The following is a 27,787-nucleotide window of genomic DNA, read 5'->3' on the forward strand; positions in this document are numbered from 1 at the left end:
CCCGTGTCTGCGTGGGTTTCCTCCGGGTGCTCCGGTTTCCTCCCACAGTCCAAAGGTGTGCAGGTTAGGGGGATTGGCCACGCTAAATTGCCCTTGGAGACCAAAAAGGTTAGGAGGGGTTATTGGGTTACGGGGATAGGGTGGAAGTGAGAGCTTAAGTGGGTCAGTGCAGACCCGATGGGCCGAATGGCCTCCTTCTGCACTGTATGTTATATGTCTATGTCTAATGATTAGTTTCATGGTCCCATGACTGAGACTGGCTTTCAATTCCAGAGATTTTTAAGAGATTTTAAAAATCTATTAATTTAAATTTGACCAGCTGTCGGTGTGGGACTTGATCCCATGTCCCAGAGAGCGAATCTAGGCCTCTTGATTACTAGTCCAGTGATATTTACCACTCTGCCACCATCTGCTCCAAACTCTGGCCGCTTGAACATCCTCAATTTGAATCGCTCCACCATTGGTGGCCGGGCCTGCAGTTGCCTGGGACCTAAGCTCGGAAATACCCTCCCCTAAACCTCTCACCAACCCACCTCTCCCTCTCTTGATGAAATCTGTCTCTTTGACCAGGTTTTTGGTTACTCGGCCCAATGACACCTGATGTGGCTCAATGTCACGTGTCGTTAGATAATTGCCGCGGGGAGCGCCTCGAGTTACTTTATTGCATTAAAGGCACGGGTTATTGTTCTTTCTTTAAATATTTTTATTAGAAGAGTTTTTTCTTTTTATATACAATGAAAATGAACATAAACAAATCTGTACACGCCAGTTACAGTTTACAAAAGCCCCACATTTGAGTTAGCTTCTGAACCCCAACGCCCCTCCTTCCCCGAGGTTCCCTCCCTTTTTGTTATGTGGCATGTGTTCTTTACTTACTGGATCTTTAATCCTGTACATAGTGGGGTGGAGTAATATAGCGATACACACGTTACATCGTAGTAGGTTGACCTTACTTAGTTGCCTGTATTTACAAATGATCGATCCGGAGGGGGGGGTGCCACGCCTCCCTCCCCCGATGTGCTCAGCTTCAGCGCCTGCCTATTCTCTCCTCCCCCACTTCGGCCACCCCCCTCCCTTTACGTTGGTGTTTGTGGTCCCTCTGTAGCCAGCCCCCCCCCCCCCCCCCCCCCCCCCCCCACCACCCATGTTGGCTACGAACAGGTCCTGGAACAGGTTGGTGAATGGCCTCCACGTTTTGTGGAAGAGCCCTCTTCCGACCCCCGGTGGGTGATTTTGATTTTCTCCATTTGGAGAAATTCAGACAGGTCTGCGGGCCAGCCCGCACCTTTAGGTGGCGCTGTTGATCACCAATCGGGCATGGTTCTTTGGTGGCCGATCAGGGAGGCAAAGGCGAGGGCGTCGGCCCTCCTCCCCGTATGGAGCTCTGGCTGCTCTGATGGCCCGAAGGCTGCCACTTTCGGACACGGCTCTGTTTTGTTATGTTTCCTTTGTAACATAAGCGGCTTCCTTGTGTTGCATTTGTCAAGGAAGGTCGAGACGTGTAAATAACTTCAACTCATTTATTTACACTATGTACACTTTTATAACTTGAGTTCGACACTACTGCTAATCCTATTGTAGCTACCTAAACTGACTAACCAGCTGCTGTCTTCCACGTGGTGGGTGTGATAATGAATCAACCCTGTGCCTCTCCTCACTGACTGTCTCCCTTGGCCGAAGGGGGCTGATCATGTGTGTGGTGTCCTTTATGTATGGGTTGGTGTAATGCCCTCCTGTGGTCGTGTCACCTCCTTGTGTATTGTGAATGTCCATTGGTCGCCTCCCATCTAACTTATCTATTGGTTGAGTGTATGTGTGTGTGATTTTTCTGGTGCTCCCTCTAGTGTCTGTCTAGCTCACATGTATTTACAGTGATGCACATCACCACATCCTCCCCTTTTTATATGTTCATATTTTCTGTACACTTGAAGAAAAACTGAACAGAGAACAGGTAGAGAAGGTAAGGTATACAAGTCATGGGAACGGTGATTAAACAATAAGTCCAAATCATTCATGTGAGTCCATAAACCATCAATCATCATGGTCAAATGTCTCTATTGGCTATGAACGCCGTCAACAGGAACCAAGAAGTGGTCGAATCACTGCGCTGTCCGATTTGGAGTCTTTTTCTTTTTTTCTTTTTATGTTTGTGGTGGTGCTGTCGGATGGCATCTTGTAGCTGATAGGTCGTTGACATTGAAGAGATACCATCAACAGTATCATTCGAGGTCATGGATGTGCCAGATGTTGAAGTCGAATGAGACTGTGCATATTGGTTCTGGCCACATGCTGTGCTGGAAGGGTGATTCTGCTGAGAAGCGTTGAAGCATGTCAATTTGGAGACAGAATTGGTGAAAATTGGTGTATTCCTCTTGGACTGTAGCTGCTGCTGGTTATTGCTGACCCAGTGTGATTGTCACGTGATCCATCTCCTGTCGTTGTGGCATCTGCTGTCACCCTGAGCGTGCTATCACTGAGGTTGCGACACTGCCTATCTGGAGTAAAGTCTGGCTTACGTGAATCAGAGTCGGCGTTTGGTTGCTCCCCATCTGGCGTCTGGTCTGTTTTTTGTTGATGCTCCCCGTCCGGAGTCTTAGCAGGTTCACTGGAGTCAGCTGAGATTTCTTGAAGCTGCACGTCTGGAGTCGGAACATGTAGTATTGCATTGACTAGTGGAGAGGTTCGAGCAATTGAGGGTGGAAGTAGTGTGGTGTCACCGGAGTCACCAGTGGTCTCACCATGATCGTCGAGTGCCTCTGTACGCACTAGCTGAGGTCTGTCACTTTGCACCTTTTGCCTGGGAAGTGGGATGCTGTCGTCACTCGTTTCACATACCGTGGGTAGATCCTCAGTAGCTGCTTGCTGTTCACTAGGGTTGGGTAAATTGTCAGAGTTTTCATCTGGTGGTGCAAACAATTTGGGTGGACTGTCATTGTCTTGCCGTTGTCCTTCATTTGGGCTTTTCTTCTTTGGAATTTTAAATCTTCCCCCAGACATTACAGAACCTTGTTCATTTCCCTCAATTTCTCCCATATGTAGGGCATCAAATGTTAGATCCAATGTTTGTTTCGTCATTGTACTAGTTTCCAAAGAACAGTCCGTTTCAATTTTCTTCTCAGTTACTTCATATGCATCCTTTTCTAATGTACATGCCTTCATAGTCTCTGGCTCTGATTTTGCTGGGACTGGCACAGTCACAGTCTCTCTTTTACTGTTCTCAATTGCCCCCATTCTACTCCCCAGACATAAATGCTTAATCTCTGGAGTTAATGTGGTACAATGGATAATCGGGTCGACCTTATCTGCATCTTCACCATCACTGGAAAGCAGAATTGGTTCACTTGAAACTGCTGCAGGTTTTAAGTGCTTTATCTGGCTACTCAATGTCGGTGTCCTCAGGATTCTTGCTCCAATGTTCTGCTCATTTATCAGTGGAGTGTGCAGAGGTTCAATGCGATTAATATTCCCATCAGGGGTTGAAGAGTCATTACTGACTAACTGCTGGTCTCTGAAGTTGGGACTTTGCGGTTTTGTGTTGAAGGGAGACAGCTGTCTCTGCTGTAGATATGATTCAGGTTGTGTTATTTCCATTAAATGAGGATCAATGTCTTGTCCATTTTTTCGATCCGTACTAAAGCAATGGCAATTTTCAGTCTGCTCCTTGCAAGTTAGACATACATGCAATTTCTTTAGCAAATCCTCAGCATCCTTCTGTGACTGTGCAGCATTATTAATATCTCTTCGGCTAGAATGATCCTGAAGGTCAGCGCATAATCCTTTTTTCTTCGGGCTTGGAAGAGGCGATTCCTTTGGCTTGTCTTCATTTGGGCTTGAACAGTCATCAGCGCTGTGCCCCTCATTGTAGCATGATAGACCGTCATGGTCATCCTGCTGTGCAGTGGAGCGTGGTAGACTGTTATAGCCTTCTTGCTGTTTACGTGAGCATGGCAGACTTGCATCGTCTGCCGCTAGTTGGCCAGAGGAGGTTGCTAGACCCTCATGGTCTTGTTCCTGCAAGGACTGCGCATCGGAGTCATGAGTTTCTGCAATTGTGGAGTCTGTCCACGAACTTGCTGTGGAGTCTTGTGACACTGGAGTCACGTCTTGTTCCTGCAAGGACTGCGGTGTGGAGTCTTGCATGTCTTCTTTCGTAGAGTCGGGAACCCTGAGCGGGGCGTGGACCACGCTCTGTGTGGCAGCAGGCCGCTCTCTGTGGGCTTGTACCGCTCCCTGTCTCTTAATTTCAGGCTGCGGCATCATCCTGCACTGATGAGTTGGGACGTCATATCTGCTGGGTTGAAGATCCTCAAATCCGAAAAATGAATCCGCATCTGCGTCGGATTCAATGCAGGGATCGCCAATGTGCAACACGAAAGGTTCGTCCGAGTCGTAGTCGTCCAGGACCATGGAGCTGTCATTCCAGGTGAAGGAAGGTTGTTTTACAGCTTTAAAAGATTTTTTCTTTGATTTGGGACGTTTCCCCTTTAAATTGGATTTGGGACGTTTCCCCTTTAAATTGGTGCGGCCTGGGGCCTCTGACGTCATGACGCGCGTGACGTAGCACGTAGGAAGCGATTGCGCATGCGCAGATCGCTGTTCCTTTACCGATGGCCGTTTTCTTGATTGCGCATGCACGGCGTCTCGCGCATGCGCAAACGAACCTTCCGGTTCTGCGCACTTCTCGCGCAACTGCGCTAGTGTAGTCCCTTTAGCAAGATGGCCACCGACCTCGACCCAACAAATCGCTCTCTGGCCTGGGATTTCAGCCTCGAGGTGAGTGCTGGCGCTTCTCTTACCTTTCCGTGCCGATTGGAGTGTGTTTTCCTCACAGTATTTGCCGAATTTGTCCAGGACTGCCTGGAAGTCGGACCTGTTTTGCCCCCATTGGAGAACTTGAATTTTAAAAAGATTTCTTCTGCTCTTGCACCGGCGATGGTGAGGAGAAACTCTAATTTTTCATCATCGGCCAGGTCTTTAAGTTCGGATGCCACCAGGAAGAATTCAAATGTTTGCAGGAATCGCTGCCAGTTTTCGCGGAGATCGCCTTGGCACTGGAGCGGCTGCGGAACCAGGAGCTCGTACATCTTGCCTGGGTATTGCTGGTTGTCACTGTACGCTGAGGTATGGCTATCTGGATTTAAGCAGTTCACTACTGGTACCATGTTTTGTTATGTTTCCTTTGTAACATAAGCGGCTTCCTTGTGTTGCATTTGTCAAGGAAGGTCGAGACGTGTAAATAACTTCAACTCATTTATTTACACTATGTACACTTTTATAACTTGAGTTCGACACTACTGCTAATCCTATTGTAGCTACCTAAACTGACTAACCAGCTGCTGTCTTCCATGTGGTGGGTGTGATAATGAATCAACCCTGTGCCTCTCCTCACTGACTGTCTCCCTTGACCGAAGGGGGCTGATCATGTGTGTGGTGTCCTTTATGTATGGGTTGGTGTAATGCCCCCCTGTGGTCATGTCACCTCCTTGTGTATCGTGAATGTCCATTGGTGGCACTGCAGGGGTTCTGGGTGGGGGTGGCGAATGTGCTTTCGAAGGTGGTGGGGGTCCGGGTCGAGCCAAGCTGGGGGTTGGCTATATTTGGGGTTGCAGAAGAGCCAGGAGTGCAGGAGGCGAGAGAGGCTGATGTTTTGGCCTTTGCGTCCCTAGTAGCCCGGCGAAGGATATTGCTTATGTGGGGGGTGGAGACCTGGATAAACGACATGGCAGGGTTTATAAAACTAGAACGGATAAAGTTTGCATTAAGGGGTTCGGCTCAAGGGTTCACCAGGCGGTGGCAACCGTTCATTAACTACTTCGCAGAACGATAAAGGAAATGGGAAGGTAACAGCAGCAACCCAGGGGAGAGGGGGTGGGGAGGGCTCGGGTGGGTCCTCAGGGGTGTTTTTGTATAGATATTTGTACTTGGTTATGTATATTGGATTGTTTGATTTTATTATCTGGGAGAGTTATTATTTTTGTTATGGCAGTTGCCATTTAGTTTATATATTATTTATTTATTTGTTAAAAACGGTCACTGTTATTTATATTGTCTTATTGTTGTAAAAAGGGAAAAACCTTTGTATTGTTTTGTTTGGCCGAAAAATTTGAATAAAATATATATTTTTTTAAAAAGTGAATGTCCATTGGTCGCCTCCCATCTAACTTATCTATTGGTTGAGTGTGTGTGTGATGTTTCTGGTGCTCCCTCTAATGTCTGTCTAGCTCACATGTATTTACAGTGATGCACATCACCACAGGCTCCACCCTCACCCCCACAACCTTGGACATCGCCTCGAAGAAGGCTGTCCGGAACTCGACCAGTCGAGGGCATTCCCAGAACAAGTGGACAAGTGGGTGTGGTTGGTTGAGCCTCCTCGGCACCGGTCATATTTTTCCTCTACCTTTCGGGAAGAACCTACTCACTCGGGTACTGGTTAAGTGTGCTCTTTGTACCACCGTTAGCTGCGTTATGCTTAGCCTTGCGCATGTGGGATTATTGTTCTTAGTGTGATGGATCAGCTAATTAAACGTGGAGTTTGTGATCAAGCACAATACTCTCTTACATTTCGCCATTTCCTGGTTAGGATTTTAGGGCAGCGATCACGCAGCAGCTGATTATTTTTCCATGCTCTTGAACGGGGTGGGGGGGGGGGGGGGGGTAAGGTTTCTAATGGCAACCGCTGAGGTTGGGGCAACATCTGTGGGTGAATCTGAACCCACATCTCTACGGGCCACACCGGCGACCCCTCGATTCAATTGTCCTCACTTTCTCTGAACTTTCCTTTCGCCGTTGTGTCCACAAACGTCGCAAACGTATGTTGGTTGCTGTAGTATAGCGGTCAAGCAGCTGGGCAAATAATCGAGAGGCCCGGTCTGATGATGCAGCGACGTGAGTTCAAATCCATGGGAGCTAGGGAGCTTAACTTCAGTTGATTAAAGAATTCTGGAATTAAAAATCTCCTGCCAGTAACGGCCTTAAAAAAAAAAACCCCACCTGGTTCCTTAATGACCTTCAGGGAAGGAAATCTGCAGTCGTTACCCTGTCTGGCATAGGTGTGACTCCAGATGCACGTGCGGTTGATTTTGAACTGCCCCCTGAAATGGCCCAGCAAGCCACCCAGCTGCTCATGAGAAGATGGCTCGATATGGTCTTCTCAAGGACAGTTCGGGATGTGTAATAAATGCTGGTCATCCCAGAACTGACTGCATCTCTTCAATTAATAAAACAAGATTGATGTGCTGTATTATTGACACTCCTTTATCTGTTTCTCGTTAGGAAGAGATGTCCTCACAGTTACTCTGGAACCATCCACTGAAGTTTACCAGATCCAGGGTCTTTTACCAAACACCGATTATACAGTCACCATAACGGCATTATATGGAAGAATGGAAGGACCGCCTATCAATACCAGGGTGAAAACAGGTACCAGCTCCAGTCTTAAGCAGGGATGAAGCTAATCAGACCCCAAACTCAACAGCATTGAGCCTCCAACTGCTCTTGGGCCTATTCCTGGGGGTTCATCTCACCACCCTTGGCCTCTCCGCTCCTGTTCCCAAGCCGTTGGCTGCCTGACATGGCCTTGTGCCCTCTCGGCCAATTGGAAAGTAAAGCGGTTCCTTGGGCGAAGGTTTCCCGGATGTCGAGCGGGCGGGGAAAGCAGGTTTTGAAGCTGCTGCCAGAAACGGAGGCTTTCTCCGCCGTACACTCTCAGGCAGATGAACACGAAGGGGGAGGTGGGTCCCACAACGTAACGCTGGTGGAAAGCCTGTCCGGTCAGCTCTCCCGGACGGTCCGCTTGCCAGTTGCACCCTTGGGAGACCATCTGGGTTTCATGGCGGCCTGCCCTCACGCCGCCGTGAATGGACATTCTTACGGGGGGAGGAAATGATTCAGGCAGCGAGGCCTGATAATTAGATGTTAATGTATGCAGAACCCACCCGACGAAAACGGGAATAGACAATCCTGCCCTTCGTTACCAATTAGATGATTCTTTCCTGCCAGTCACGCTGCTTTTTTGCCCCCAGTAATTAGGTGGGGGACCTTCATGCTGGCGAGATAGCCTTTCAATGAAAATGAAATGGGCAGCACGGTAGCACAGTGGTTAGCACAGTTGCTTCACAGCTCCAGGGTCCCACGGTTCGATTTCCGGCTTGGGTCACTGTCTGTGCGGAGTCTGCACGTTCTCCCCCCCGTGTGTGTGGGTTTCCTCCGGGTGCTCCGGTTTCCTCCCACAGTCCAAAGATGTGCAGGTTAGGTGGATTGGCCATGATAAATCGCCCTTAATGTCGAAAAAGGTTAGGTTGGGTTGAGGGGACAGGGTAGAGGTGTGGGGCTTAAGCAGGGTGTTCTTTCCAAGGGCCGGTGCAGATTCGATGGGCTGAATGGCCTCCTTCTGCACTGTAAATTCTATGATGAACTGAAATGAAAATCGCTTATTGTCACAAGTCGGCTTCAAATGAAGTTGCTGTGAAAAGCCCCTAGTCGCCACATTCCGGCGCCTGTTCCGGGAGGCTGGTACGGGAATTGAACCTCCACGACATGATGGTGCAAGTGATATTAACCCGCCCTTAGAATCCTGGGATTGGAAAAGTTCATCCCCATGTCGGCAAACTGATTTTTGATGAAGTTCCCCTGCCCGCCACGCTTCCCAATGCTTCCCAAGACCAGAAGAATCCACCCATAAAATCACAACGACACAAAGGAGGCCATTCGGCCCACTGAATCCATGCCGGCTCTCTGTAGAGCAACCCAGTCCGTCCTCTTCCCTCACGCTATCCCCGTAGCCCTACAAATATATTTCCCTCAAGTGCCCAGCCAATTATATTCTGACATCATTGATTGTTCCTGCTTCCTCTAACCTCGTAGGTGATGGTTTGCAGGTTCTCTGGCTATCTTCCTCCTTTGGTGCTCCCTATTAGATTTTCACTGAGTCCTGTAGTTGACCACAATTCAGTGTGAATATCTGAATTTGAATCAGTTATTGACCAGAACAGTGGGAAGAGAAGCTACAGCAGACTACATCCCAAGTCAGGTGTGAGTATTGACTGGTGGCTACCGAACTGTGGGCTCAGCTCAGCAGCTTCCGAGATGAAAAAAGAACAAATCAATTATTAAAAGTTACAAAAATAAATTCAGTCAGCATGGCAAGGGGGTGCAGCACGGCTTGCCACGATGGGGAGGAGTTGGGAAGGCTTGTCTAGGCCCAGTGCCAAGTGAAACATTGCCCCGCCATGTGGATCCATTCACCCACCGACCTTTCTGGTCTGACGTGGAAGAGGTTATCTAAGCCTCGACTAAAGAAGATCCAAGTTAACCTGTTTGTTAATTTTTCATAGAATCACAGAATTTATAGTGCAGTAGGAGGCCATTCGGCCCATCGAGTTTTCACCGGCCCTTGGAAAGAGCACCCTACTTAAGCCCACGCCTCCACCCTATCGCCGTAACCTTTTGGATGCTAAGGGGCAAGTTAGCACAGTCAGTCCACCGAACCTGCATACCTTTGGACAGTGGGAGGAAACCGGAGCACCCAGAGGAAACCCACGCAGACACGGGAGAAAGTGCAACCTCCACACAGCCAGTCACCCAAGGCTCGAATTGAACCCTGGAGCTGCCAGGCAGCAGTGCTAACCACTGTGCCACCTTGCCGCCCTTTTACCGTGTGAAAGATTTAAAAATCCGATCATTATTTTTCGGCACTTTTTTTGGTACAGTTTAGGGATGCAAAAGACAAGTTGAGGATACACAATTGGGAAATATTTCTTTCCTGATGGTGAATTTGCCAGGAAGAATCTGTCCCGGCCTGTCTCCTACCGAAAGGGGGGAAGTTTCCATCTCACCCAGGCAGAGTTAAAATCAGGCCGGGGACTATGCGGAGTTTCCAGGATTGGTCTCAAATCTGTGCAGCTTCAGCCTCTCAAGGCACATGATTCCGTTAAATACTTTAATATTCAGCACACAATCGTTTCTGCTCAGCTCAGCCAACTTGAGAGTTCCTTCGGGCATTTTGCTATCTGCAGCCAATTCACATAAAGAGTTCTTGGGACAATTAATTTCCTTTCAAAGTAACCGCAAAAAAACTTTTTTTTTTTAACCCGTTGCACGTGAACCCTGACGAGCAGATAGCTGTGCTGCCAATAAATGCACGGTCTGTTTTCCAGCATCATGAAAGATCAGAAACTGCAGATTACAAAATCTGTGCAGAAATGACAAAAAGCCATTTTGGCAGGGGCTGAGGAATTCAGACTGAACAAAGATGCATTGAGGCTGCCCCGAGAATAACTGTGTGGACTGTGCAAAGGTAAAGCTGAGTGTGACTGACCGGGAAGGTCAGGAATTCCGTACAATGCAGGTGTCGGGGAAAATGATTGGTTTCGTTCCGCAGGAAGTCCATACTGTCGGCAAAAGTAACCGGGAAGGGGATCTGAGCCACTGGAATTCTGTAAAAACAAGTGAATTTATTTCCCCTTCATTCTTTCGTTTACGGGATGTGGGCGTCGCTGGCGAGGTCGGCATTTGTTGCCCATCTCTAATTGCCCTTGGGCAGGTGGTGGTGAGCTGCCTTCTTGAACCGCTGCAGTCCCGGTGGTGTGGGTACACCCACTGTGCTGTTAGGGAGGGAGTTCCAGGGTTTTGACTCAGCGACGGAATTCTATGCAATTGAAATGAGTGAGGCGGATTGAGACAAGCTATTCTCGATCGCTAATGTACGAGGACTTGGGGACGGGGGGTCACAGATCTTGAGGATTTGGGCCAGCGTTGCAGGGAGTGGGGGTGTGAGGACAAACAATTGACCCCGCCAGTAATTGGTAATGACCTGGAACTCGCTGCCTACGAGGGTGGCGGAAGCGGATATGAGCAGTTGAGGAAGATAAAATTGCAGGGTGACAGGGATAGCACGGGCGAATGGGACTGACTGGATTCCTCTACAGAGAACTAGCACAGGCTTGGTGGGCCGAATGGCCTCTCTCTGTGCCGTGATGATTTTTTGAGGCCGGAATTTTCTGTCCGTTTACTGGTGGCGGGTGTTATGGGCCAGAGTTTAGAGAACCCCAAAGTGTATCATGGAGTTCACCTGATCTACAACTTTTAATAGATTGTGGTATGGGGAGCACATGGCCCACTCTACAGGTGTGATAGAGCAGAAATGGAAAAGTATTTTTAAAGCAAAACAATGTTTATTCTATGAACTCAAGTTCACCTTTTTAAAACAAACAGTGAACATCTTAGCAACCATCAATTCAAATACAACCCCCAAAGAATACAACACTAAGTAATCCTTTAAGCTTTCCTTTTAACATCCATAAGACTTCAAACACCTTTTACCAGAAGCACATCAGGTTAAAGTCACTACTGTTATTTGTTTTAAATCACCAGGATCGAGTTACAGTTTTTAGATTACAGAGAGAGACTCTAATACACTTTCTGGCTGTGACTGCAGCTATCCATCTCTGGAAAGGAAACTAAAACACACCTTGCAGCAAACAGCGTAAAACAAAAGTAAAAAGCTGACAGACAGCCCAGCTCCATCCACTCTCTGACATCACTGCATGTTCTCCCCGTGTCTCTGCAGAGTCTGCACGTTCTCCCCTTGTCTGCGTGGGTTTCCTCCGGGTGCTCCGGTTTCCTCCCACAGGCCAAAGATGTGCAGGTTAGGTGGATTGGCCATGTTAAATTGCCCTTAGTGTCCAACAGGGCTGAGCAGGGTTGCGGGGACGGGATGGAGGTGTGAGCTTAAGTAGGTTACTCTTTCCAAGGGCCGGTGCAGACTCGATGGGCTGAATGGCCTCCTTCAGCACTGTAAAGTCTATGGCACGGGATTCTCTGGTCCCGCCGGCAGTGTGGCCTCGCCTACGGGTTTCCCGGGATTCTCTGCTCCCACCGGCAGTGTGCCCTCGCCCGCAGGTTTCCTGGGATTCTCTAGTCCCACCGGCAATGTGCCCTCGCTTGCGGGTTTCCCGGGATTCACTGGTCCTGCCGTCAGTGTGAGCTCGCCTGCGGGTTTCCCGGGATTCTCTGCTCCCGCCGGCAGTGTACCCTCGCCCGCAGGTTTCCTGGTGGCATGGGGTGGCTCCAATGGGAATTCCCATTGACAGGCCGGGAGCGGCAGATCCCATCGGCAGCGAACGTCACGCCGCCGAGAATCAAATATCTGGAAAGCCGGACAATCCCACCCAGCCTCTGTAAATGTATCCGGGATTGAGAATGGGAAGGTCAGGCAAATATTTTGGTCCTTTGAATTTGATTTAATCAGAGTGAATGGAATAGGAGCTCTTCGTCAGAACTGGGAGGCCACCTACCTGTTGGTTTCTGTTTATGGGCGCGATGTACCAGCCTCGTTGAGCCCAAACGGGAGCGTGACGCAGCTGATAGGTGCCAGCAGAAGGTTAAAAAGTGGGGTTCTCAACAGCCAGAACACCTGGCGGGATCGAACCACATCCTGCGAGGTGTCGCAATCAGAATCTCACCTGCAATGGGCAGGAACAACCCTCGCGGGCCCAAGTGGGTTTTAAACCCTCTGAGACGTGATTACCCAGGTCCACCGGGCTCCGGGCATCTACCGACATACTCAGGAAGGCACCCGGGGACATCTCCTGGGCCATCGGAGCTCCTGGGTGGTCAGGGACAGGGCAGGGTGGCCCCTTGGCCCTCCCCCTGGGATGCGGGCACGGTGGCACTGCGAAGCCAGCAGCAGCACTGCCAAGGTGCCAGGGTGGCAGTGCCCATGTGCCAGCGTGGCACGGCCAATGGTCAGGGCCTGAGGGGGGGCCGTGTCCATCAATGGAGGGTGTGGGGGAGGGTGGCGCTGTGAAGGGTGGGGGTTGCTGGGTCGGTATGAAGGGGGTGGGGGGGGAGGTGAGAGGTGGAATTCCTTTCAGAATGATGGCCCGATCTCTGAGGAGCTGGTCTGGTCAGTGAATTCAGCTCCCCAGTGATGAAAATAATTCTTGGGGCGAGATTTACCGGGCGCAAAGCAGCACAGTGCGGCCGGTAGATGTCGAAGGATCCCTCTCCCATGATCTGCCCGGTTTGCCACACGTCGCGAGATCTAACCGAGGCGTGGAGATCTAACCCCGTCACCTTGGAGACCTCGAGCGAGTGCCGTTCGGTGGTCCACACAAACAGGAACCAGCCGGAACGACACTGGTGGGGGTCTCCCAGAGGAGCGGAGGTCCCAAGGTGCTTGCCCCCCTGGGAAACATTCCGCCAGATCACGCCCGATATCTCCCTCTGCCTGAAACTGCTGTATTTCACTTTCCCTTTAATGGGTTAAAAAGTTCTGGGAGTTTGTTGTGCAGGATGGGCCGAATGTCATTCAGCTTTTACCATGTTTACATGACCCAGCATACGTGACCCACGACCTAACATTTTCTTCTGTGCTCGATGAGCTGTGGCAGGAGAGCTGCTTTTAAGGACGCTTGCGATTAGCCCGACCGCTATCCGTGTGACGTGGAATCTACAAGTGGATGCCAGCAGCTACAGGATAGAGTGGAGAAAAGCCACAGGTAAGGAATAATCAAACGCACGTCCTGGTAACAACAGCGAGGGAGGGTGAGGGGGTGTAGAGGGGAAAAAGTCATTGGTCACAAAGTACGTGATCTGGAAGTCCATATTTAAAGATAAGAGCAGCTTTTTTTAGCTCTCTATTTCCCAGTAGCAGCTTGTAGGCTGATAGATAGGTGGCCATTGGGGGGTTGGTTGGCCCTCCGATAACAGGAATCCGGTATCGGTATGTAACCTGCAGTAATTGGTGACAGGGGGTTATTAACTGGGAGGAAGCCTTGCAGGTAGGACAGGGGGATTTACAGAGGTAGCTTGTTCACCTGGGCTGGGGCGGGGAACACTTTTGCTTCATCTCACCCTCCAGCTGTTAAGACACTTCCTGAATGGATTTGACCTCTGACGCCCTCCACTGGACTTTGAGGGAATCTCATCCTGCAGCAGTAAAAATACATCTTAGGCTAAACGAGAGAGTCGGAATCACTTTAAAATATTTGACTAACCAGACCCCCTCCTGGGAATGTGTTGATTGTCCAGTCGTGGGCAATATCCATCACCCCTGATCAATTCGAAACTCTCCGAAAAACGATGACGGGAAGGTTGAGGCCGGGATCTGGGAATGTTGGGTTTGTAACTCCCTTTCTGCATCTGTGCCTGTAAATTTAAAATAAAAATCTCTCTTTGTTTTTCCACAGTGGAACAGGTGCAATCTCACAAAGCTGTGCTTTCCACCACCACCAACAGCTACGACATAGTCAACCTTTCACCTGGCACGGAATATGCCATTACACTCTACACTCTGTACAATGGCAGGGAAGTTGCAACACCAGCGACCATGTCAAAGACAGGTATGTTCAGAAAGACACGCTTCGAAATGCTGGGAAGTCATGCCCAGGGCTGCCTTGAGGGGGTTGGTAGGGCAGAAGGCCGTGTCCCAGGTTGGAGAGTCTTCGAAATAGGGGAAAAATCCCAGGGAAAATCCCAATAAGGACTGAGATGAGTAGAAATGCCCTCACTCAGAGGGTTGCGAATCTTTGGAATTCTGTGTCCCAGAGAACAAAGAACAATACAGCACAGGAACAGGCCCTTCGGCCCTCCAAGCCTGTGCCGGTCATGATACCAACTTGGCCAAAACCCTAAAGTTGTGGATGCTGAATCGATGACTGTATTCAAGACTGAGATCACTAGAGGATGGAATTCTCCCACTTTGAGAGTAAATCCCGTGGTGGGGGTGGGAACGTGACGTGCTTCCCACTGTAGAGGCCGGCCGGAAAACACGCCAAATCATCCGACCCTGACCTCATTAATTCCACACTTGGTTGTTTTGTACTACCGTGGGGGAGCAGGTCTGATGATGCGTAGTCTGTCTTTGTGGCCGGGCGCCATATCGGAAATTGTGCCCAAAATCACTGGCCCACTATTGGAGTCACGCACCGCCCCTCTCTCATCCTTTGGGCCTATCCCTGTTGCCATGGTGACTACCGGTGCCCACATCAGGCTTGCTGAAGAGGAGCCGCGAAACAATGGAGCTCATTGTGTAGAGGAAGGGAGGCGGGGGGTTTGGGAGGGGGGGGGGGGGTGGTGTGTGGGGGCAGGAGGGAGGAGAGTTCACTGTTGACCAGGCCTTTTAAGGAATGGGTTATATCTTGAGTTTCGAGAGGGGACGATGATGGCAGGAGTCACGTGGGGGAGCTGTGCAGATTGCAACCTCCAGATAGTTGGCAAAACTATTGGACTCCAATTAAAGGATGTGGAATGGCACCCTCTGTTGGCCACAAATACTTTAACACCTTCTTTATCGCAGTGAAAAGCTATCCTCCCCCAACAAACGTCAACAACTTGTAAGATGAGTGAGCGATGGAAAAATTATACTTAAAACTCACTTTCGCGTTGAGGCCCCCCTCACAATCCTCGAGATGTCACTGTAGTGCCCACCTCTGCCCATGGTGCAGTCGAGGTTTCTGGGAAGCCGGCTCTCTGCTTGGGTTTGGGTTAGCAGCATTGAGAACCCGCCCTCTTGCCCTCGATCGGACCACCAGCTTGGAGGTGGCCCGTTGGGAGGTTGCCCCCGACCCCAGAAAGTGTGAGATCAGGAAATCCGTCTGGTCCTGATGTTGAGATTCTGAAGCCGACGGGGAAAACGCTTCGCATTGTCGCTGATAACTCGGTGAGAAAATGAGTCCATGTGCACGGGGCCGCAGAATGACAACAAGCTTTTAATGAACTGCATGATCTTCCTCCAAACAGCACACAGGACCAACAGAGAGCCGTGGAGCTGCTATATTTCATTAATTTATTCATTTGGGTTAGTACTGTGGCACAGAGGAAGGACAAAATAAAATTGTCAGCCCCTTCCAATGGCAACCTTCCCATGCAAGGGCAGGATGGTATCCCACCCCGGCACTTTCAGGGTTCCTGGTGGGCGCTGCCAGGCTGGAAGGGACACTTCCAGGTGCCAGGTTGCCCATGCCAGGGGTCGGGCCCAGGGTGCCTTGCCCTTAAGAGTTGGGGTGAGGGTGAGGTCGAGGAACCGAGAAGAGGTAGGTTCGGTGAAGTGGGGCGAGGAGGGGGGGGTGCGTCCGGGGGCCGCTGTGGGTTTGCTGAGGGGGGTTGTAAGATCGGGGCTGCCTTTAAAAATGGCTGCCCAATCCACGAGTAGCTTTCCTGCACTGGTGAGCTGACCTCGTCACTACAGGAAATTACTAAAATGCAGCCTCGACGGCGCGTTCCTCCCCGAGGTCAAAAAATGTGGCAAAGTGCCTTTGAATAGCAGAGTGTATCTCAGCACTGAAGCCCCTGAGGCACTCTGCTAAAAGGTGGACTCTGTTATTTCCCCGCTGACTGGGCCCTTACTTTCTGGAACAACATTACCCCCACTCCCTTTGTCTTGTGTTCCAGGACATCTTTGTCATTTCATCTCTCCTACCCTCTGATCCGTCTCTGACCTTCCATTTCCCCATCACACACACAAGCAACACACACACATACCCACAGACATACCCACACAACATACATGCACCACACAGAAACAAACAACACACATACAAACAACAGAAACACACACAACAACACACGGCAGCACAGTAGCATAGTGGATAGCACAATTGCTTCACAGCTCCAAGGTCCCAGGTTCGATTCCCGGCTTGGGTCACTGTCTGTGCGGAGTCTGCACGTCCTCCCCGTGTGTGCGTGGGTTTCCTCCGGGTGCTCCGGTTTCCTCCCATAGTCCAAAGATGTGCAGGTTATGAAAATTCTATGAAAATTCCAGATTCATTAATCGAATTTCCACCAGTTGCCATGTTGGGATTTGAACCCATGACGCCAGAGCATTAATCTGGACATCAGCCTGGATTACCAGTCCAGTGACGTTATTACATCGCCATCTGCCCCTTGAAGATTGTGTGTGTCATACAGGTTCCCTAATGCCCTCAGATGGTGTGTGTTGTATTTAAACTGCATGTTCCTGTATGTTTTATGACGTACCTGGATCAATGTTCTTCCCAGACCCTGTACACCGATATCTCTGTATTCCTTCAGTCCGGGAGTTTCTCTGTATTCTTTCAGTCCGGGAGAGTTTCTCTGTATTCTTTCAGTCCGGGAGAGTTTCTCTGTATTCATTCAGTCCGGGAGAGTTTCTCTGTATTCTTTCAGTCCGGGAGTTTCTCTGTATTCTTTCAGTCCGGGAGAGTTTCTCTGTATTCTTTCAGTCCGGGAGTTTCTCTGTATTCTTTCAGTCCGGGAGAGTTTCTCTGTATTCTTTCAGTCCGGGAGAGTTTCTCTGTATTCATTCAGTCCGGGAGAGTTTCTCTGTATTCTTTCAGTCCGGGAGAGTTTCTCTGTATTCTTTCAGTCCGGGAGAGTTTCTCTGTATTCTTTCAGTCCGGGAGTTTCTCTGTATTCTTTCAGTCCAGGAGTTTCTCTGTATTCTTTCAGTCCGGGAGAGTTTCTCTGTATTCTTTCAGTCCGGGAGAGTTTCCCTGTATTCCTTCAGTCCGGGAGAGTTTCTCTGTATTCTTTCAGTCCGGGAGATTCAATGTATTCTTTCAGTCCGGGAGTTTCTCTGTATTCTTTCAGTCCGGGAGTTTCTCTGTATTCTTTCAGTCCAGGAGTTTCTCTGTATTCTTTCAGTCCGGGAGAGTTTCCCTGTATTCTTTCAGTCCGGGAGTTTCTCTGTATTCATTCAGTCCGGGAGAGTTTCTCTGTATTCTTTCAGTCCGGGAGAGTTTCTCTGTATTCTTTCAGTCCGGGAGTTTCTCTGTATTCATTCAGTCCGGGAGAGTTTCTCTGTATTCTTTCAGTCCGGGAGTTTCTCTGTATTCTTTCAGTCAGTCCGGGAGAGTTTCTCTGTATTCTTTCAGTCCGGGAGAGTTTCTCTTTATTCTTTCAGTCCGGGAGAGTTTCTCTGTATTCTTTCAGTCCGGGAGAGTTTCTCTGTATTCTTTCAGTCCGGGAGTTTCTCTGTATTCTTTCAGTCCGGGAGTTTCTCTGTATTCATTCAGTCCGGGAGAGTTTCTCTGTATTCTTTCAGTCCGGGAGTTTCTCTGTATTCTTTCAGTCCGGGAGTTTCTCTGTATTCATTCAGTCCGGGAGAGTTTCTCTGTATTCTTTCTGTCCGGGAGTTTCTCTGTATTCTTTCTGTCCGGGAGTTTCTCTGTATTCTTTCAGTCCGGGAGAGTTTCTCTGTATTCTTTCAGTCCAGGAGTTTCTCTGTATTCTTTCTGTCCGGGAGTTTCTCTGTATTCTTTCAGTCCGGGAGAGTTTCTCTGTATTCTTTCAGTCCAGGAGTTTCTCTGTATTCTTTCAGTCCGGGAGTTTCTCTGTATTCATTCAGTCCGGGAGAGTTTCTCTGTATTCTTTCAGTCCAGGAGTTTCTCTGTATTCTTTCAGTCCGGGAGTTTCTCTGTATTCATTCAGTCCGGGAGAGTTTCTCTGTATTCTTTCAGTCCAGGAGTTTCTCTGTATTCTTTCAGTCCGGGAGTTTCTCTGTATTCATTCAGTCCGGGAGTTTCTCTGTATTCATTCAGTCCGGGAGAGTTTCTCTGTATTCTTTCAGTCCGGGAGTTTCTCTGTATTCTTTCAGTCCGGGAGAGTTTCTCTGTATTCATTCAGTCCGGGAGAGTTTCTCTGTATTCTTTCAGACCGGGAGAGTTTCTCTGTATTCTTTCAGTCCGGGAGTTTCTCTGTATTCATTCAGTCCGGGAGAGTTTCTCTGTATTCTTTCAGTCCGGGAGTTTCTCTGTATTCTTTCAGTCAGTCCGGGAGAGTTTCTCTGTATTCTTTCAGTCCGGGAGTTTCTCTGTATTCATTCAGTCCGGGAGAGTTTCTCTGTATTCTTTCAGTCCGGGAGTTTCTCTGTATTCTTTCAGTCAGTCCGGGAGAGTTTCTCTGTATTCTTTCAGTCCGGGAGAGTTTCTCTTTATTCTTTCAGTCCGGGAGAGTTTCTCTGTATTCTTTCAGTCCGGGAGAGTTTCTCTGTATTCTTTCAGTCCGGGAGTTTCTCTGTATTCTTTCAGTCCGGGAGAGTTTCTCTGTATTCTTTCAGTCCGGGAGAGTTTCCCTGTATTCTTTCAGTCCGGGAGAGTTTCTCTGTATTCTTTCAGTCCGGGAGTTTCTCTGTATTCTTTCAGTCCGGGAGTTTCTCTGTATTCTTTCAGTCCGGGAGTTTCTCTGTATTCATTCAGTCCGGGAGAGTTTCTCTGTATTCTTTCAGTCCGGGAGTTTCTCTGTATTCTTTCAGTCCGGGAGTTTCTCTGTATTCATTCAGTCCGGGAGAGTTTCTCTGTATTCTTTCTGTCCGGGAGTTTCTCTGTATTCTTTCAGTCCGGGAGAGTTTCTCTGTATTCTTTCAGTCCAGGAGTTTCTCTGTATTCTTTCAGTCCGGGAGTTTCTCTGTATTCATTCAGTCCGGGAGAGTTTCTCTGTATTCTTTCAGTCCAGGAGTTTCTCTGTATTCTTTCAGTCCGGGAGTTTCTCTGTATTCATTCAGTCCGGGAGAGTTTCTCTGTATTCTTTCAGTCCAGGAGTTTCTCTGTATTCTTTCAGTCCGGGAGTTTCTCTGTATTCATTCAGTCCGGGAGTTTCTCTGTATTCATTCAGTCCGGGAGAGTTTCTCTGTATTCTTTCAGTCCGGGAGTTTCTCTGTATTCTTTCAGTCAGTCCGGGAGAGTTTCTCTGTATTCTTTCAGTCCGGGAGAGTTTCTCTTTATTCTTTCAGTCCGGGAGAGTTTCTCTGTATTCTTTCAGTCCGGGAGAGATTCCCCATATTCCTTCAGTCCGGGAGAGTTTCCCCATATTCCTTCAGTCCGGGAGAGTTTCCCTGTATTTCTTCATGGGATTGGGTGCGTAGCCAGAATTTCAGTGGGCATTTCAAAGAACAGACCGGGTTAACGGTGACCAGTTGCCTTCCCCAATCGGGACATTGTCTCTCCCAGACTCTTCTGTTTAAGATCAATGATAGTTGTCGTAGGCACCATGACTGAGGCTAGCCTTCAATTAGGGGCAGCATGGGTAGCACAGTGGTTAGCACTATTACTTCTCAGCTGCAGGTCAGACCTGAGGTTCGATTCCCGGCTCAGGCCACTGTCTGTGCGGAATCTGCACGTTCTCCCCATGTCTGCGTGGGTTTCCTCAGGGTGCTCCGGTTTCCTCCCACAGTCCAAAGACGTGCAGGTTAGGTGGATTGACCATGATAAAATTGCCCTTGGTGTCCAAAAAAGGTTGAGCGGGGTTGCTGAGCTACAGGGATAGGGTGGAAGTGTGGGCTTAAGTGAGGTGCTCTTTCCAAGGGCCGGTGCAGACTCAATGGGCCAAATGGCCTCCTTCTGCACTGTAAATTCTATGAAATCTATGAAAATTCCAGATTCATTAATCAAATTTCCACCAGTTGCCATGTTGGGATTTGAACCCATGACCCCAGAGCATTAATCTGGACATCAGCCTGGATTACCAGTCCAGTGACATTATCATTACATCGCCATCTGCCCCTTGAAGATTGTGTGTGTCATACAGGTTCCCTAATGCCCTCAGATGGTGTGTGTTGTATTTAATCTGCATGTTCCTGTATGTTTTATGACGTACCTGGATCAATGTTCTTCCCAGACCCTGTACACCGATATCATCAGCTGTTGGGTTGGCGTACAGCGGAGAGGTCAGTCAGCCGTTGGCACGTTGCCATGGCGACTGAGCTCTTGTTGGAAAGGAGGAGGGGGGGGGGGGGGGCAACGGTAACCTTTTCTCATTTTGTCATTTCGCAATTAGTGGAGGAGGAAATCGCACTGGGCACCGTCGCAAATCTGAGAACAGTGGAGACTACAAGCAACCGGATCCGGATCAGCTGGGCGGGTATGGCTGGAGCAACCGCTTACAAAATAGTGTGGCGAGATCAGACAGGTACATTTCAGAAGCCGCTGGAAGAAGGATATTGAAATGAAAAATGAAATGAAAATCGCTTATTGTCACAAGTCGGCTTCAAATGAAGTTACTGTGAAAAGCCCCTAGTCGCCACGTTCCGGCGCCTGTTCGGGGAGGCTGTTACGGGACCACAAAATAACCCATTGGATGGCAGGGCAGACTCAACGGGCCGAATGGCTTAATTGGGCCCCCATGTCTTGTGGCCGGTTCTGGTCTAACGCTGGTAGAGGAGCTGAACAAGACTGGGAAGCACAGCCATCATTGAGGGCAAATAACGTGGGGGAAACAAACAAAACGATATCAGGAGAGCAGATAAAATAGCGCTGGTCGAACAATAACGAAATCGATCGAGTAAACACGACGACATTGGTAGACAGGCGAATGTTAAACAGCATAATGAATGCTGTAGCATTGATCTCTGATGTGTTGCCCACACTGGGGCGGTGCAAGCTTTGTGATTTCCACCTGTGATGGCCACATATCCGAGTGGTCATCTTAAGCCAGGAACACAATTATTCTCTCGTCGTCTGACTGTGTATTGTAAGCGCGGAATGAGACCATTGGGTCCATCACGCCGATGCCAGCTCCCTGTAGAGCAGTCCAGTCCGTCTGGCTCACTCCCCGTCACCCTGCAAGTTTATTTCTACGTGTCTATCCGATTTCTCTTTGCAAGTGGAGTCAATCAATGATTTTTAAATTCAGAAGTGCCAGGGGTTAGTTGTCACTGGATCTCAACAACTTGTCGCATTCAAAGTTAAAGATATCGAGGGGCATTGCATATAGAATGAGAGATTTATTGAATGATTACAGGAGAGAAGGGGGCCGTTCGGCCTGTAACGTCTGTACTAGCTCTCTGTAAGAGCCACTCACCTGGTCGCACTCCTCCACCTTTTCCCTCTGGCACTGTCAAGTCCTCCCTTTAGGTAATGATCCAATTCTCTTTTGAAAGCCACCATTGCATCTGCTTCTACCTCACTCTCAAGCCGTGCGTTGCAGATCCTAACAAGTCACCGCGTAAAAAAAAGGATGTTTCCTGATGTTGCTGTAGCTTCTTTTGCCAATCATCTTGTCATGACAATGCCGCTTTAAGAAATGGTTAGCTGCTCATGGTACTGCAGTGATGTCAGAGTATGGGTGGAGCTGAGCTCTGGTTCTGCTTTTTAGTTTCACTTTGAGAAAAGCTTGGGTGTGTCTGTCTTTTTCTTTTCGTTTTTCAGTGTGTTGCAGCTGAAGTCCGACAAAGCAGCTGTACTGTTGAGCTCTCTGCCATGAAGGACTATCTCTTGATCATTTGGTGAATTCAGAATTATAAATGTTTTCAGTATTGAATGTAAACTCTGACGTGCTTCTGTTTAAAGGTTTGTTAAGTCTCTGGGTGTTAAAGGACAGCATACAGGTTACTGAGTGTTGTATTCTTTGGGGGGTGTATTTGATTTACTGGAGTGAGCCGTGTGCTCCCCATACCACAATCTATTAAAAGTTGTGGGTCAGGTGAACTCCATGATACACTTTGGGGTTCTCTGACCTATAACAATCTCAAAGCAGCATCCTATGGTTCTGGATCCTTCTACCAGAGTGAACCGTTTCTCCCCAGCTACTCTGTCCAGACCCCTCATGATGTTGAATTCCTCCATCAAGTCTCCTTTCGATCTTCTTTTGTCCAAAGCAAACAGTCTTCTCCAATCTCCCCCAATCTATCCTCATAACTGAGGCCATCGCCCCGGTAATCATTCTCCAACGCCTCCACATCCTTCCTAAATTCTGGTGTCCAAAACTACCCACAAAAGTCCAGTTAAGGCCAAGCCAGTCCGTTTTACGAATTAGAAAACAAGTTGTGTTTCTGGGATGTGGGCGTGGCTGTCCGGGCCATCATTTATTGCCCAGCTCTGAGGGCATTTAAGAATCAACCACGTTGATGTGGATCTGGAGTCACATGTAGGCCAGACCGGGTAAGGACGACAAGATTTCCTTCCCTAAACGGCGTTAGTGAACCTGGTGGGGTTTCACCGACAATCATTAGACTTTTCATTCCAGATTTTTATTTAATTCAGAGTTCACCATCAGCCCTGGTGGCATTCGAACCCAATTCCCCAGAGCATTACCCTGTGACAATACCACAACACCACTTCCTCCCCTGTGGAGGGGATGTACCAGAACCTCCTTGCATCGTACTTTGTGCCATTATTGAGACAGCCCAAGGGGCTGTATGCTTTATGACCCGCTGTGCCAACCTGCCCTGCCAACTTGGCGCACATTTGACCTCAGGGCCCTCCGTCCCTGCGCCCCCTGTAGAATTGTACCCTTTGTTTTACATTTGTTTTATCTTTGTTTTATCTTGCCTATTCCCATTCTTTCGACTACAATGAATCATTTTGTACTTCTATGCCACTTGGGTCAGGGGCTGTTTAGCACAGGGCTAAATTGCTGGCTTTGAAAGCAGACCAAGGCAGGCCAGCAGCCCGGTTCAATTCCCATACCAGCCTCCCTGAACAGGTGCCGGAATGTGGTGACTAGGGGCTTTTCACAGCAACTTCATTTGAAGCCGACTTGTGACAATAAGTGGTTTTCATTTAGGGGCTGGTTTAGCACACTGGGCTAAATCGCTGGCTTTTAAAGCAGACCAAGGCAGGCCAGCTGCACGGTTCAATTCCCGCACCAGCCTCCCCGAACAGGCGCCGGAATGTGGCGACTAGGGGCTTTTCACAGTAACTTCATTGAAGCCTACTTGTGATAATGAGTGATTTTAATTTTTTTCATTTCACTTGTTAACCTATTTAACCTGTCTGTGTCCTTTCAAAGTTTAACACAACATCCCCCCCCCCCCCCCCCCTCACAGTTCACAATGCTTCCAGGCGTTGCGTTACATAGGAACGTACACATTAGGAGCAGGAGGAGGCCATTCAGCCCCTCGAGCCTGCTCCTCCATTTGCTCGGATCATGGTTGACCAGACTCCGGCCTCTACCTTCCTGTCCGCCTGCCATACCCATCGATTCCCTTGTTGGTGAACGATCTGTCTAACCCGGCCTGACGTCACACTCAGCGGCCCATGTGTTATTTGCATGTTTTTGAAATTGCTCCCGGGTCAAGTCCGCGGTGTAATATGTAACCTATCCCTTTCCCCTACAGGTTATGAGGTAACTAGACTCGTGTCACATGACATCACCTCGTTTGACATTGACCGCGTGCAACAGGGAGGAACGTATTTCATCAAAGTGTCTCCCCTCTCTGGAAGCAGAGAAGGAAACTCCGTGAGCATCGTGGTCCGGGCAGGTAAGAGATGACACAAGAAGTGTGTTCACCCTGAGCTTGTTCCTTCCAACTCTCAAACACACCGTGCAGGAAACTCTGACTAAAACTGAGAAAGCACACCCTGTAAATGTGCTGCTATGACTGAGTACAGGCCCCAGTGGGTCAGGAATCCGCCGATCTCGGATAATCGAGCTCGAAAGGCAATGGAATCAAAACTATAAACACAAGGGGGCAGTATTTTCCTTGCAGGCTTCTGAACTCTGCTGTCAAGCCTCGAATAGGGTTCAGAAACCCACACACTGTAGGGAAACAGCCACACCTTCGAGATTTCCCCCCAGGGCTTCCACAAAGGATGGTAGGTAGGCCCTGAAAGCTAGAGGACCAATCAGAGGCCTCCCGGCTGGACAGCAGCTGCAGGATGTCGAGGCAGGTAAGCTCGAGAGAGAGGGAGTTTCAAGGTGGAGGAACTCCTCCTCGTACTTTTTAAAGCTTCAAATAACAAATGGCCTCTGTGCAGCCAGGCGGCCACGGCGAGAAGGGCTAGCTGTGCGAATCCCCCTTTGCAGGGCGACCTGTGGCTTCTACCACACCCAGACAGGCAGGGAGAATCCCTGAGTCTGCCTGGAGTTCTGGCATCCCAATCCCCCACCTGGAGAACCCCCCCCCCCCCCTCGCAGGCAGCAACCTGGCCCCTGTCAACTCCAGGAACCTGGAGGCTAGCTGGAAAATCCCAGTTATCCATGATCAGGGTGGGGCCAGGGAATGGACATGCAGGCTGGCACAGTGAAACTTTACGCCCTGCTGCCTACCTCCTTACCCAGCCCTGGCAGCAACTCGACATCCAACCGGTGTTCCGGAATGCTCGCCGCGTTAGCATTCCCGGTTCCTTTGGGGGAACCGCGACGTGCCCGTGCCTGACGTGAGAAGGCACCGGTGGACCCGCAGCACTGGGTGGTAAATGTGTGAAACGTCATTCCCGGAATGCGGGGGTCGCTGGAAAGGCGGATTTATTGCCTGTCCCAGGTACCCGGGGAAGGGTCGGCGCCGAGTGTCCTTCGTGAGCAGTCCGTGTGCGAGGGAGTTCCAGATTCTAGGCTTGAGCCTCACGGAGGAACGCCGGGCGATGTTTTTCCAAGTCGGGGTGGTGGGTGACTTGGGGGGGGGTGGCGTTCCCCTGCATCTGCTGCTCTTGTCTCTAGATGACGGATATTGTGGGTTCAAGGGGTACTGCCAGAGAAGCCTTGGCAAGTAGCTGCATCGCGCGCTACGGATACTCCGGACTGTAGCAACAGTGCACCAGTAGCAGAGGGAGCTGAGATTCACGTCTGTGGAAGGGGTCCTGTTCACGACAGTTTGTCCTGAACAGTGTGACCAATCAGCAAGTTCTTTACTCCCACTGAAACAGGCCGAGTTGCCTGAATATTTCCCTTGCTTGTCGCAGTGAGGGGTCCTCCTGCCTGGAGTGAGGCGAGGTTGATCAGGGCGAGCCTGACTTCCAGACCTGGCATGGTTTCCTCGGCACTTGATCTTACAGCTGTTAATAAATTGACTGGTATGTCTGAGGATGTGGGAAGTAAACAGGAAATTGCAGGATCAGAGTTGTGTCTGCCAATCCGTCCCTTCTTCGTATTTCACAGTAAAACTCGCTAAATACGCGACACATCGAGGGCATCAGGAATGTCCACGTTTCTTCCTGACTGGCAGAACGATGGTCTGTCGCCATCTGACATGAAGCAGGCGTGTTACGTTAATTGCATATTTGGGGGATCTCATGTCAGGTGGCAGGTAGCCCCCCCCCCCTCGCCCCCCTGCCTCGGGGCTAAGGTCGCACCCCAGGACTCCCTCGCCAAGTAAGGCGCATTCATAACCCCGCCAAACAGCTTGATCATAAACTTGGACCAAAACCCAGTTTGCCATCTAACCGGCCCGCTCAAGAAGGGGACTTCCGGATCTCTCCCCAAAATGGCGAGCATATCGATAACCTAAATTTAACGGTCTCCCAGGAATTAATCGGACCCCCGGCGAGAAATCATGCTGGTGCTGTTTAGTTCCCCTGTTTAAAAACGTGAAGCTGGCACAATGGCTGTTGAGGGGAAGGGAGGAGGGGAGGAGCCATTTCCCGCTCAAGGGCACTGGAGCTCGTGGGGGAGGGGGGGGCGGGTTGTTGGCCTTAGTCGGGGGGGCTGAAGCGTTCCAGATCGGGGGTTGTGCATGGGGTGTTGAGAGGCTTTTACATCTCTGTGAGGCCTTCCTGCCATCTTTAAGTATTGCAGATACCCATAACAGTGGCAACTACAGCTGCAGCCTGTCTGTCCCACCAAACACTTCCAGGACAGAGCCTTGTTCTTGCTCAAAATGTGGCTACGATGCCAGGGTTGGTTTAGCTCAGTGGGCTAGACAGCTTGTTTGTGATGCAGAACAAGGCCAGCAGCGCCGGTTCAATTCCCGTACCAGCTTACCCGAACAGGCGCTGGAAAGTGGCGACTAGGGGCTTTTCACAGTAACTTCATACTTGTGACAATAAAATGTTGTTATTTTAGGGGCTGGTTTAGCTCACTGGGCTAAATCGCTGGCTTTTAAGCAGACCAAGGCAGGCCAGCAGCACGGTTCAATTCTCGTACCAGCCTCCCCGAACAGGCGCCGGAACGTGGCGACTAGGGGCTTTTCACAGTAACTTCATTGAAGCCTACTCGTGACATTAAGCGATTTTCATTTCATTTCACAGCTCTGCTGGTGCCTGTCATAATATCCACTCATGTATATAATGAGATACAGACAGGCAGTGACTGACACACAGAATAACCAATAAACACACAGGACACAGAACAACCAATCACCAGACAGGACACTGCAGGGGACACCACCGCTATAAAACACACGAGGCATCAAGACTCTGCCTCTTCTCACTGGGTACAGCTACAGAGATAGTCAGGGTGCACAGGGCAGTGAGCACCGTCTCCATGTGACAGAGAGCCAGTCTGGTCAAGACAGACAGAGGTTATCAGTTGAGATTAATAGAGTGTCAACCCACAGCAGACTATGTACAGCAATCAGCAGGTTCAATAAAACAGTGTTGAACCATCTCCTGTGTTGGAAGCCTGTTTCTCGTCTTATTGCATTCAGTTGCAGTCAGTGTTAAACCAACTCATATCACACATCATGGTACCAGGGAACTATTAACTCTAACGAATCTACCTCGAGTGAATCTGCAACGACCAGCAAGCAACCATCCAGCTGCCTGGAAAAGATCCAGCCCCCTCCGCAACTCCGGATCTCCGGTAACCTCGGCGGCAACTGGAAGGTCTTCAATCAGAAGTTCCTCCTGTATATCGTGGCCTCCGACCTCGAGGCAGCATCAGATGCCAGGAAGATCGCGCTGTTCCTGTCGACTACGGGGGATCATGCCATCCACATCTTTAACTCGCTCACGTTTGCCGATGGCAAAGACAAGACGAAGTTCAAGACAGTTCTGCTGAAATTCGACTGTGACGTCGAGGTGAATGAGAGCTTTGAACGTACAACAGCGGCTTCAGGGTAAGGATGAACCTTTTCAGTCCTTTTTGACCCATCCCCGCATCCTAGCGCAGTCATGTAATTATGACTCGACTGCTGATTCCATGATCCGGGATC

The 27,787-nt window shown here is 49.6% G+C and overlaps 1 protein-coding gene across 3 annotated transcripts in view; it reads left to right on the forward strand.

Annotated features, from left to right (window-relative positions):
* col7a1 (collagen, type VII, alpha 1) overlaps window positions 1–27,787 on the forward strand; it is a 404,499-nt gene that overhangs the window by 107,194 nt on the left and 269,518 nt on the right. For all 3 annotated transcript variants that reach the window (XM_072473023.1, XM_072473021.1, XM_072473022.1), the window contains exons 12-16: window positions 7,276–7,422; window positions 13,386–13,502; window positions 14,193–14,345; window positions 20,755–20,886; window positions 24,035–24,178. In XM_072473023.1, coding sequence (XP_072329124.1) covers window positions 7,276–7,422; window positions 13,386–13,502; window positions 14,193–14,345; window positions 20,755–20,886; window positions 24,035–24,178 — 693 coding nt within the window. The remainder of the gene's footprint in view (window positions 1–7,275; window positions 7,423–13,385; window positions 13,503–14,192; window positions 14,346–20,754; window positions 20,887–24,034; window positions 24,179–27,787) is intronic.

Source organism: Scyliorhinus torazame, chromosome 13 (genome assembly GCF_047496885.1).
Source record: "Scyliorhinus torazame isolate Kashiwa2021f chromosome 13, sScyTor2.1, whole genome shotgun sequence".
NCBI classification, from domain to species: domain Eukaryota; kingdom Metazoa; phylum Chordata; class Chondrichthyes; order Carcharhiniformes; family Scyliorhinidae; genus Scyliorhinus; species Scyliorhinus torazame.